This window comes from Passer montanus, unplaced genomic scaffold (genome assembly GCF_014805655.1).
Source record: "Passer montanus isolate IOZ18808 unplaced genomic scaffold, ASM1480565v1 scaffold2, whole genome shotgun sequence".
Lineage (NCBI taxonomy): Eukaryota > Metazoa > Chordata > Aves > Passeriformes > Passeridae > Passer > Passer montanus.
Genome location: NW_024366591.1, coordinates 20,875,281 through 20,888,049, shown reverse-complemented (window position 1 = coordinate 20,888,049; position 12,769 = coordinate 20,875,281). Strand labels below are relative to the sequence as shown.

The window sequence follows — 12,769 nt, the reverse complement described above, 5'->3', positions numbered from 1 at the left end:
GATTGAGTGCCTACATGAAAATTAATTTTGACTTAGTCTAAACATGACAGACCTTCCTCGTGAAGTATCTGCCACTCACATCTTGATAAGCAAAGCCAGGGTATAGTCAGGAAAATATCTATTCATAAATATTGTGAATTGCAATGATTTGAATGGTTTAATTTATTTAGGTATTTCCGAAACCCACAGTCCACATAACGATATTTTAGATTTCTGATGTAAGGTGCTGTAACTTCTGATTCCAACAAGTACCTGAACCAAACACAGCCACAAGAAGACAGCCTTGCTTAGTCTCATGGATTTATTATAAAGCAATTTCACTGCTTTTTCACTTTAGGTATTCATTTGTGACTATAAGAAAAGCTTAGATATTACAGAAAATACAGCTGGAAAAGGATTACAAAGATTGACTCAGATAATTATCTTACCAATGTAGTATCAGTTCTTTCTATCATAGATGCATAAGCAGTTTGTCTAACCAATTTTTTTAATTTTCAGTGTGACATTGTAGCCTTTCTTGATTTAAGCATCATTAATTATCCTAAATCATCAAATTTCTTCTGTGATCCAACTTGAAATTTTGTAGTTGCACCCTGGCCTACGGAATACACTATGTATACTCCTATTGTTAAATAGCAGAGGAAAAAAGCTTTTTCACTTTTTTTGGAAATACTTTTTACATACTTAATTATACATCTAAACAACCAAAAAAAACTAATTAATCTAATTTACTCATACTTTGCAAAACTTGGAAATACAAATTTAATAGACATTGAATGACTCCAAAATCAGAAAAAAATTATATAAACTATAAACAATAAAATAATTCTTTTTATACCACAGTGAATGAACTCAATAGTTTTTATGCAATCTTCAGAAGCAGCTGATGTTATACCATTAAAAAATTTAACTAATTGATTATATATTTTATAAAATTAACCTGCATACAATTGTATATTAGCTGTTTGTCTAGTTAATCCTAACAGCATTACAAAAATCATAGCAATATCAGGAAGAGAACTGAGGTGAGAGTCTGATGAGTATATCAACACTTAACATGGTCATGAATATTAAAGTCAGCAATAACTGAGACTAGTGAGGAAATTCCTAATGGTGCTACAGAACAGAGGAGTGCACAGAGATGTGAAATTCTATGTTTTCATCACAATTTGTATGCTGCTGTTTGAGTTGCTCTGAGTGGCTCGTGGGATGGGGCTGCACTTGCCTGCATGATGTTGCACTGCTGGATGGCCGTGTGCTGCAGGCGGCTGGCCTCCTCCTGCAGCCGCAGGGCGCTGTGGCACATGGGCAGGCTGGTCACCACCTCCTCAGGGATCCTCAGGGCACTCTGGCACTCTTGTACTGCCTGAACCTTTGGCTTCAGGGACTCCATCTCAGACAATAGATGCTAGAAACAAAGTCAGTGCCACAATAAACCAATTTTTTCAGAACTCTCAGAGCATTTCATGGAGCCAAAGAAAAATGAGGGTACATTCAAGCAACAAAATAAAAAAATTTATTATCTATTTTCTGAATTGCATATAATTAGAAACACGTTCTCTAGAGTTGCTCATTGTCAAATGAGAATAATGATTATTTAAGCAAGAGCCCATATACTAGATATAAAAATAATAAATTAAAAAGCATAATAGTACCTATTTCTAAGTGTCCAAGTAAAAAAATATTTCTATTAACAGATTTGAGAAAATAGATTTACAAACTCCACAAATCGAAGCAGAACAGGAGAAGTTTATATATACATGTATCTCAGTGTTAAAATCTGAGTGGAACTCCTTGCTGTAACATAGAAGCACATTTTCAAAACTGCACATGAATCCCATTGTAATCACAACTTTCCTTAGAAATTTCAAGCCATGGCTGAAAATTTTGCTTAAAATTCAAAAGGCAATCAGACAGAAAGGAACAGAGCTACACAGAAACCTTTTTCTTTGAATATTCACAAGCTGTATGCTTTTGTGATTAGTGCCTATTCCATTCAAGCTGTCTGTTCATATGCATGAGAAGGGTCTAAGTGCAATGGTTAGAAAATAAATTTGATCACCATTATCTTTATCTATACTGAGGAGTTTAATGTATGTACAGATATGAAAAAATAAAAACCAAAACAAAAAAAACAAAAAAAGAAAAAGGCAAAGTTGATAAAAAGGGCCTTATCACATTAGAAAAAGATTTTAGATTCAATAGATATAAATAGGCTGGACAATGAGGCAAACAAGGATAGAGAATTTGGTTACCTCCCTTCCCCTATATCACATCAGAATATGGGTCTGAAGTGCATACTGATGACAGGATTGTGGTTTGATTTTTATATTTGCAGTTTCATGACATATGGTGGGTAATCTAACCAGAGTTTCGGTATAATGACCTATTCCTCAGGCAGCACAGGTGGGGCCTCACTCTGTCAGACCCCATACTGCTGGCAAAGGGTGTCTTTATTGTTCCGTCAGCACCCAGAGGCACCCTTGGAGCTGTGTGCCAGCCAGGCGCTTTCCAACATCCCCTCTCTGGTCTGGTGAAACAGGTGGGCAGGGGCTACAACCCCTTTCTGTACTAAAGAAAGTGGTATTGTGAAATCTGCTAGAGCCAGGACAAAGAACACACATAAAACCCAGAGTAAATTCCATGTTCCTTTATTCTTATGGTGGGTGATGTGTTTCACTTACGCTCTTCAAGGCTACATACTGAAATCTGTTTGCAAGTCCCCAGAATAAAGACTGCATATTTTAATGAAAAGGAAAAGCTGTGCAAATTTACCTTTCTTCCATATGTTTTTCTGCAGACTTTAATCCTACAGTGAACCTGCAGACATCCAGTTTATACTGGCAGACTGAGACTGTTAAATCTCCATATTAATTTGCAGAATGAAACATGTTTTGAGAACCTCAGAAAGCTATAACTTGCCTTATTTCTCCTCTTAAGAGACTGAGACCAAAACTAACCAACTGACAAATCTCCATAGTAGATCAAATGCAATAGAGAAAGCCACAATATCTTATGGAGGTAATTGAACTAAGCATACAAAAATGTGACTGGGTTTAATGAAACCTGAATTGTCCCCTAGTGCTCCAGATTACTATTGGAGAAGCTAGCAACAAACTGTATAATTGTGTCTCTATCTGTAAAATAATGGTAACAATTTTGACTTCCTTTTGAAGTATTTTAAGAAACTCTTGACCATAAGAACTAGACAAGAATTGGGCTTTATTACAATTATTAATATGGATTAAATAGATTGGATGCACAGTTCTTAGAATTGCATCAATTTGAGAATGGGCTCATAAAGAATTATACTTCAGCCATTCCCTCTGAGGGAATGATTCTTCTCACTCCATCCCTTATTTCCTTGGCAGTAATTTGGAGCTTCATTCTGAAACATTGACACACCTAAGAAACACAAAAATCAGTCTAATCAACAGTCATTATCCTTTGTGTAAAATCACATTACTCAAATGTTAACTTTGAGGTCTTGGTCTTTTACCTGTCTATGAGAAAGTTGCTCTTTCAAGCTCAAATGCCCGAGCTCTGGAGACGTCAGCGTGGCTTGGGCTTGCTCCAAAGCAGCCTGTAGGGCTCTCAGCTCAATTTCAAATTTCTTCATATCCTGTAACACATTTGATTCAGGGATGAATAAGAGAAACAACAGAAATTACTATAAACATATCTGTCTGCATTTCATGGGTACATCCCCCTTACATACAGTGCAAAAAATAATTCATAGTTTTGATAGTTAATTTTAAAGGTTTAAAATATTAGATAAAAATACCAGTCATATGACAGTCTAGAAAAAGGGACTGGAAAGGCAGAATTATTCTTTAAAGTACTTCAATCTCAAATACAGCATATACTTTATAAAACTGAAAAAACATGTTCGTTCTTTTCATTGCACTTCTTTTCAGGCCTTACACTATGGAATTCTGATTTGGTCCAGTACTGTTCTAAATTAATAAATAACAGTGTTTAGATATCATTTAAGAGAAGAATAAGGGAAATAGCAGAATGTAAGTGTCAACAAATACACTTCTCAAGTATCTGAACTTAGGTGCCTAGTGCTATTCGAGACACACCATTACCCCTAATACATCCATACAGAAAGGGCACTTAGAGCACGACCTGCAGAAATCTTGTGCCCATTTAATCAGCACCTGAAGGCAGCACCTCGAACAGCACAAGATATCTGACTTCAGGCAACAAAGTCATGCCCTGTACAGACCACGGATTATCTTCACTGCTATAATCTCAGCACAGCAGTAGGATGCATACATCAGCCCAGGTGCCAGCTAGCATTAGAAAAACTGCTCTCATTTACCTTGGCAGCATCTTGGAGGTTTGGTAGCTGCGCTTTGATAACTTGCTGCAGTTCCTCCGTCCGCCGCCCCAGTTCCAGCACTTGCTGTGACATCCCTTCAGTACAGTAGACACTTGCCAGGTAATCAATCCTCTCACTCATGGCCTCAAGATCACCATGGATCTCTCCAGACTCATCAAGAATGCTCTAGATGCAGATACAGACAAACTGAATGTCAGGTTTGAGACTCAATGACGCATATCTTTTAAGTATATTGTTCTGCAAAGTCTTCAATCTGTACACATTTGTGAGCCTATGATTAAGTTCTACTGATTTCCTGTAAGGCTTAGGCAATATGCTTAGTTCTGAAGGTCTGTTGAAGTGCTTCAGCTTACAGAGACTGGGAAACAAAAGATTAAGTCATGAAGCTTCAGCAGCTGTACTTATCAACACATTAATTTTAGGATTTTGCTACACACACTTGTGTGTAAAAATACAGTATATGTAATCTACGGAGAAGATTTTTCCTAGAAGCCTCACACACCTAATAGAAAGTAGAGGAAAGCACTTGAGTGCAGTGGTCTAGCAGGGTAGGAGTCATTAACGCTGCCCAAAAAGATTACTGCCAAGGCATTGTGTGGGATGGCATTGGTTAAGCCTGTATCATCAGATTTGGAAGCAGGGAAAAAGCCATAGCAAAACCAAACCAGAAATTCTGTCTCCAGCTTTCCTCAGGATAAATTGCCTGGAAGCTCCTATTCAGAATACAAAGTGTGACATACTACCCTGCACTTATGTACAAAAATGCAGCTGACAATTAAGTCATGTATACATAACACTGGTATAAGTGATACATTATTATGATGCCTTGATTTCTTTCACATGGTCATGTAACACCAGGCAAGCTTGAACCTCATCAGAACATTTCACTGATCTCACACACACAGACACACACAGAACAAACTGCACAATTACAGGGACAGAAAATTACCTGACGTGAAATGTACAGGAAGAGATTGGGAAAAACTCTTCCATTAGGTATCAGTTTGAGAATATTTGCTATAAAACTCATTAGAAGAGAACAAAGAAAAGAAGCCCAAACTGAAAATTGTCTTTGATTAACTAAAGCTTTACAGTATGAGCTGCAATAAGGTTCTTGGTATGATAAAATCACAGTGTGCAGACACCGTATTCAGCCAAAAGCCTCTATGAAACCAAACTACTTGAATAACATGGAGATCAACTTTGAATCACATGTTTTTATTCCACAACATATCTTTATTTCAGTTTTCAAAACAATTGTCCAAAACCAATGACTCATTTTTAAGGCTTGGGAGAACAGTCAAAGAAATCTAGCACTTTAGGAGGAAGTAGAACTCAATTGCTTTGAAAATAACTTCATATATACACTGCCTTTTAAATGCCATAGCTCACATAATCACCTGGTAGGCTTTAAACTGATCACGAAGCTGAGAGGAAGAATTCCATGTTATACTACCATGTACTAGGATATTTGCTTTCTCAATCCATTTCAATATGAACTCCAGCATCTCATTGTATTCTTCCAAGTGTGAAGCAGCCTGGATGAAAGAAAAATTTGCTTAAGCCTAAAACGTAATTTTGTACAATTCTAGGAGGATGAAAAAACTGATTTTAATTCCTTCATTGTTTTAACCTGGGGATCATTTTAACAACTTTTCCTTCCTGTATTATATAAATAATTTTCTCATGTATTTATGGAGTGAAAATAGGTATGTTTTCAGTAGCAAGATTATGTGTTTTGGGGGAAAAAAGGCACTAAAAGAATGTAGGTCACACTGAGAGTCCATTGATGCTCAAACATATCCCTAGAGGGTTCACTCTCTGTGCATATTTCAGCCTCACATGTAAGTTCCAAAATACCTCTTTCAGTTTGTGGCTCAATTTCTTATTTTGATATGTCTCTTTTCATTACATCCTCCAAATCACTTTTTTTTTTTAAGAGTCTGTTTTGTCCACTCAGTCTGCCATATTTCCAAAAAATGAAATGTTGCACAATTTCAAAATACAAGACAAAAGTTCTGCTTTCTGATTAATCCAATTTCCATTTAGCAAAGTAGTCATAAGCTCCAATTTTCTTTTCAGCAATAATTTAATTGATGTTGATGAATTTCCTCCTTATAAAGGATGGAACAAATTTGAGGTGACCAAGCCGTATTCACAAGCAGTTTCCAATTCCTATCATTTGTTATGATAAGTGGATCTTTTGATGGTGAACAAAATATTCTAATGTCAATCTCTTTACCAAGTACCTTTGACTGGGTTTTTACTTTGATAATAATTTTCCATCTCTTCTTAAAAACAATTTTTCAGAGCAAACTGAAAAGAATACTTTGAATATTTTTTTCTGGAAGACAATTCATGCATGCAGAAAGGAGAACTCATAATTTATCAGGGTATTGATGGCAGAACCACAGAAAATCCATTTATTTGCTTTTTGCTAGAGGTTTTTAGGGATAAGAACAATTAAGGAAAAAAGGAGAAAGAATTTCAGAGACTTTGAACCACAGGGGATGCATCTTTATGAATGCCAAAATATTGCATAAATATTATGCATTATCAGGGCCATTGTATAAAAGTTTTTCTACTGAACGTATAAGCTATATCCACCCTCTATTGGGACTAGAGCAAAATAAATTTTTTTAACTTTTTTTTTTAATGCTGCAAATATAGGTAATAGTGACAAAACAGAGACCTAAGTTTTTCTATTGAATGTACAAGCTATATCCACCCTCTGTTGGGACTAGAGCAAAATAATTTTTTTTTAACCTTTTTTTTTAATGCTGCAAATATAGGTAATAGTGACAAAACAGAGACCCTGAGAAGCACAATGAGGTACTATTTCCAGGCATGTTCCTGTTTGTGAGATCAACAATCTTTTTAGGGCACCAAAGGAACCAAACGGCAGGTGATTCATGCAAGAGGGTGCTAAAGCAGCATCTGAGAATTATTTCACCCTCTGATTTGACCCGTGTCTCTTTGAAATGTGATGCAAGCCCTGATTAACAATAGGCAGATGTGCCAAGAAACGCCCTGTCTGGCATAACTCCAGGAATATAACTGAGATGTTTGCATGCTTCCTCTTGTTCTGAGAGGAAACAGCAGAAAGGATTTAAGATCATACCTGACTGAGCTTGGCTGCTCTGTACTCAGCCTGCCGTATGGTCTGCTGGTGCAGTGCAGTGAGTTTCCCTATCCTGTTAGCCAGCTGCTTAGCCAGGGGTAGGTTCTGCTCTGCAAAGTCCTGGACTGATGCATCTAACTCCAACAGCTTTATATTGCAGCTGTCCAACTCGTCACCAAGGATCTAGGCAGAAAAACAATAAAATCAGTGATCCAGGAAGTGTAAGCTTTTTGGTTGGTTATTTCTAGTCCAACTTGCAACTTTTATAGCCTGTCCAAAGTCTCCATAGTTTTTTCCATTTTTAAGCAGGAAAGCAGAACAGCAGGATATTTGGTCATCTCTTAAGTATGTGCCATTACTCTTTCTCCTCTGACTTCCTGGCTGGAATGGATAACTCTTTTCTGTGCCGTAGCCAAAAACTGAGTCACTTCAGTGTGACATTAACTGCTCTCAGGCATCTTTCTGTGTTTGTTTCTGAAACAAACTGTCAGCACAGACTGCCATGACAAGGAGTTTTGTTTATTTGAAAAGGGGTTTGTTTTATTGCTGTCTTAAAATATAAGTTTATAAACTCATAAAAATGTAGTTACTCATTAATGGATTATGAAAACTTTCATTTTAATCTGCAACTTGCATTTTCATAGCATGATCTTGTTGCAGGAGCAGTCTGATTGTGCTAGAGTGTTTCAACAGAAACACAGTTTAAAATCAATTTTTCCTACCATAGTCACGAATATTTTGAAAAGGAAACCTAAAAAGTTTTTTCAATTTTCCCATAGATTTAAAACACACTCTTGGGCTACAGTTTCTTGAGAAGAGGCGACCGGTTATTTCTGTTTTTTTTTTTATATACAAGCTGTTAAAAATTCATTGTTTTTGAAAAAAAAAAAAAAAAGAAGTCATATAATCATAGAACAGGTTAAGTTGGAAGGGACCACAGTGGGTCATCTGGTCCAACCTCACTGCTCAGGCAGGGTTGTCTCACAGCACATGGCACAGGATTGTGTCCAGAAGGCTCTTTAGTATCTCCAGTAAAGGGAGACTCCACAACCTCTCTGGGCAACTTGCTGCAGTGCACAGACACTACACAGTAAAGAAGTTCTTCCTCATGCTCAAGTGGAACTTCCTGTGCATCAGTTTCTGCCCATTGCCTTTTGTCCCACTGCTTGGACAAACATCCTAGCCTCTCTCCAATTATTTCTACAAATTTAAACTGCAATCATTCACAACACTGCTTCAGGTGCTTCAGGAAGTGACTTCAAGCTCTTCAGGTTAGGGCTGTCCTGGCAGACACACCTCAGAGTGCAAGTTATGATCAATCATTATGATAAATCAGTATTCCACAAATGTGGAGACATAACTGTCTACATGTAGACACAAAGACAGATGTTAAACCGCTTATCTAAATACAAAGACACACACATTACAGCAAGCATAAATAAATGTATTCACTACAGATATTAAGCAGAATTTATATGCTGTTTGTGAAGGAAGGATCCATTTGACTTGAGTCACATGGATTTAAAACAGATTTTTATTTTATTTTTTCACAATCTGTTTCAATATTAATATAAAAATTTTTACTGCTGTAACCAAAGCCAACCCAGTCTCAGGACTATCAGCTAAATGCTTAAAAGCAGTTGGAACATTACTCCATCTCCAGTGACAGAGAGTTTTATTTCATGCAACATAAGAAAGCAGACTTCACTGGCTTTCTGCTTTCTTACTGAAATCAAGGAGATACACCAGGAATATAGTTTAGTGACACTTCTTGAAAAGTAAACAGTATTTTGGAACATCTTGAGCATCTTGTGGAAACAAACAGGTAATTTATGACATACCAGTCATGCTAAATCTTTTCCTATTTTGTATGCTTTGCTTAATTTCAGAGAGTAATTTGGTCAAGTTTATCTTTGCCTAATTAAAATAACAAACCAACAAAAAAAAGCTCCAAATCCTCAACCAACCCCTTTTCAGTCTCTCCTCTCCCCAAATTCTCTTACTCTCACATGATAATCCTAATTTGGCCATTACACTTCAGTACAGATGATTTTTTATGAGTGTGGCATACACCTAAGACTAAGAAAACCTTCAAAAAGAAACAAAAACCCTTTGCACTACTCTTAATTGCATGAGTAGCACTTTACCTCATTGTTGAACCAAATGATGTGAGATGAGCTACAAGTAAAATTCTATGGATCTATTTATCATAAATAAAGATGTCTGTACTGCACTTTTCAGTACAGACAAGAACAAGGAGCAGTTTGAAGGTTCCTCAGGCTTTTCCAGATTGGAGTCATACTCATTACTGAAAAGGAACCGTCAAATTTTGTCCATCTGACTTTAACACCCAGCTCCTTCCTCCAAATTCTGTTACCTGTGTGGGCCAGTTTGCAAAGAATATAGTTTTTAAAATCTCATCAGTCTTCTGTATAATTCTTCTGTTGAACTACATTAAAAAACTGTGTCTTCACAAAAAACTGTGCAAGTCTTCACAAACAACAGTTTGGTATGAAGTGAGTGTCCCAGTTCAGAAAAATTTATGGCATAACCACATAAGGAAAGCCTAGTCTTACCTTTTGTTCACGTTTTGCTTGAGCTATATCATTTGTTTTCTTTTTCAGTTTGGAAAGAATGGTATTTAGTTCATTTGCAATTCCCTGGATTTTCTGATCAAACTCTTGATTCAATGTTTTGATTTGCTGAGTTTCTCTTTCTTTGGTTTGAATCTGTCAACAATATGAATTACATTCAATAATCAGAAATCACTCCTCCTTAAAGGAAATTAACTTTCATTTACCTTTATTTCAAAGGATGAAGGTAATAAAACTATTCTGTGTTGCCATGGTTGGGCCAAGCAGGATACCAAGTTATAAAGCCCAAAGAAAGGCTATAGATCTGTCTGGCACTTATCTACTGCACTTTACCTGATCCTGCACAGTTACAAGGGCCAGTCCAACTTCTGCTAAATGAAGAGAGAGTTCAGAAGGCAAAATGGTATAAAGCCCCAAGTATTTATTCTGCTGCTGTTCAGCCAGTTTTTCAACAGCCTGGCGATGAGTAGTGACTTCACCAAAGAGAGACTAATGACAGAAAAAAAGTATTGTTAAGAACAATGAGAATACCTCTTAAATATTTTTAAAATAAAATATCACAGTCCATCATCTACTTCATGCTTTATGAATTTGTCTAGTGGTTACTAAAATGCTCATAAATATTGTCTAATTTGAATTTGTGGTCGCTTTGAAACTATTAACATTCACTAGCAGATTAAAAGGAAGATAAGTATTGTGATTTAGAAGATGACAAACGTGGCCTACCTGCAGCTCCTGGAGCTGAATGTCCACTTCTGCATCAGGGCTTAATAAATATTCTTTTGTTTCCTGGATCCAAGACTTCACAATATTAATCTCTGCTTCAACCTCCTCACGCTCCTTCAGCTCCTGTTTCACCATCTTCATGCCTTTTTTAACTTTCTGTTGCATACTTTAGAAAGAAAGAAACAGTAACTATTTGTGAAGAATTAAGCAATGTCTAAAAACACTGCTTGGTCAAAAAATGCTGAACAACAAAGATAATGATTAAAAGCACCATATCCAGAAAAAAAATTTAAATAAATTAAATTTTTCATGTCCATTCTTTGGTTTTGCGTGTTTGGACATCAGGCATGCAATTCTTTTGAAAAAATGCTAATGAATATGATAGAGATCCCTACATCTGAGCTTATCACTGCAGACTGCAGTGTCAGTAGAGGAAACAGGCAATTGCAGGGCATGAACTAGGATTATTCATTGTCATTCCAAAAGAAACTTCTAAAATAGGTCAAAAAAACTGTATCTTACACATGTTTATTTTTCTACACTAATCAGAGAGCCAGAAAACCTGCTCTGATATTGATATCTAAAATGTAAAATAACATGAGATAAATTCCACTTATATTGATGGGATTTGCATTGGCAGAATACTTAGGATAAGTTATGGATCAAGCATTTGAACATGGCCTATTTCCACATTTCCACTAAGACAGAATTTCTGCACTTTCTTCAAGAACTCTGATATCCTGTAAAAAATTACCCCTCTGTGAAAGTTCTATTGGACTACCTGTAGCTCTTATGCATGGGACATGGATATTGCCATATTTCATTTATGTTTGCATAACCTTGCATAGATGAATCATGTCTTATTTTCAGGAGCAGGAGGTCATTGCAGACCCTGTATCTTAGAAACCAATTTTAAGTAAGTGAAAAGTGGAATTGAAAATGTACTTACATCTACACATTTTCTACAGGGATTGCTATTCTACTATAATTATTTATAAACACACAGAGTAAACTTTGCACAGGCTTGGTGCAGGGTTTACAATTTTGTCATTTCTCCTTGTCTTCCAACCATGCAGATCCACTTAATGGTATCTTACTGTAGTTATGAGGTTGAGATGTGTCTTAAAACTTAACATAAAACTTCCTGTTTTCTACATGACAGGGAGATGTTTTTGATTTTCATAAACATTTGCACAGCCTCAAGGTGAAAAATTATGTTTCATTTGCATATGTTCTACTTTCCCCTGTAAATGTCATACAGGCCCTACTTTTGGTACCTAAGTGCTTCAAACAAGGGAAATAAGGTGATAAACTAATCAAAAGAGGATACAAATAGATAAATGATCATTGTTAATGTGAGAAACAATGGAAGTGTTTAAAATCAGTTTTAACTTTAATGCAGTTTATGCAGCTTTTATGTAAGTTAGTATTATTATGCAAGGCAAGAAATACATATTCTAAAAGGCATACTCTTTCTGAAGGAAATAAAAAATAATGGCAATAAAGGTATTTCAAAACTAATTAAAAGTAATTTTAAATTAAATCTGATGCTTATTGAAAAATAATAGCTAATATTTATTTAGACATGTTAATTGTTAATGACATAAAAATGATACATAAGCTCTTAATAAGGAATTGCAAGGTAACATTTTCCTGCTGAATCTTTTAAAATATTTCCTTACTTGTGGCATCGATCTTGCATTGCTTTGATTTCTTGCATAACTGGTAGCTCCTTCTGAGATGGAGACTTTACTTCCACATCCTGAAGCATGCTGACTGCATGCTGCTTGAGCAGGCCCAAGGATGACAACTGGTGGTCCACTTCCAGCAGGAAACTGCCATGGTAATCCAGGAGTTCCAGGAGCTCTGTCTTAGATGCCTTTTCCACAGAGCTCTCTGGTAAGCGACCTTGTAGCTGATCTATAGCTATGGTGGCTTTCTGAATCTATGGAAAGAGATGCAGTCTTGTCAATAATAAGA

At 36.2% G+C, this 12,769-nt stretch overlaps 1 protein-coding gene across 21 annotated transcripts in view; it reads right to left on the bottom strand.

Moving 5' to 3' along the window:
- The window catches only part of SYNE1 (spectrin repeat containing nuclear envelope protein 1), a 293,146-nt gene that overhangs the window by 101,009 nt on the left and 179,368 nt on the right, over window positions 1-12,769 (bottom strand). For 20 of the 21 annotated variants that reach the window (XM_039707342.1, XM_039707354.1, XM_039707356.1 and 17 more), the window contains 9 exons: window positions 12,472-12,734; window positions 10,790-10,955; window positions 10,397-10,552; window positions 10,046-10,198; window positions 7,470-7,652; window positions 5,749-5,886; window positions 4,328-4,513; window positions 3,500-3,622; window positions 1,226-1,408 (listed from right to left, as the gene is read on the bottom strand). In XM_039707342.1, coding sequence (XP_039563276.1) covers window positions 1,226-1,408; window positions 3,500-3,622; window positions 4,328-4,513; window positions 5,749-5,886; window positions 7,470-7,652; window positions 10,046-10,198; window positions 10,397-10,552; window positions 10,790-10,955; window positions 12,472-12,734 — 1,551 coding nt within the window. The remainder of the gene's footprint in view (window positions 1-1,225; window positions 1,409-3,499; window positions 3,623-4,327; window positions 4,514-5,748; window positions 5,887-7,469; window positions 7,653-10,045; window positions 10,199-10,396; window positions 10,553-10,789; window positions 10,956-12,471; window positions 12,735-12,769) is intronic. The other variant, XM_039707355.1, reaches the window with a different exon arrangement.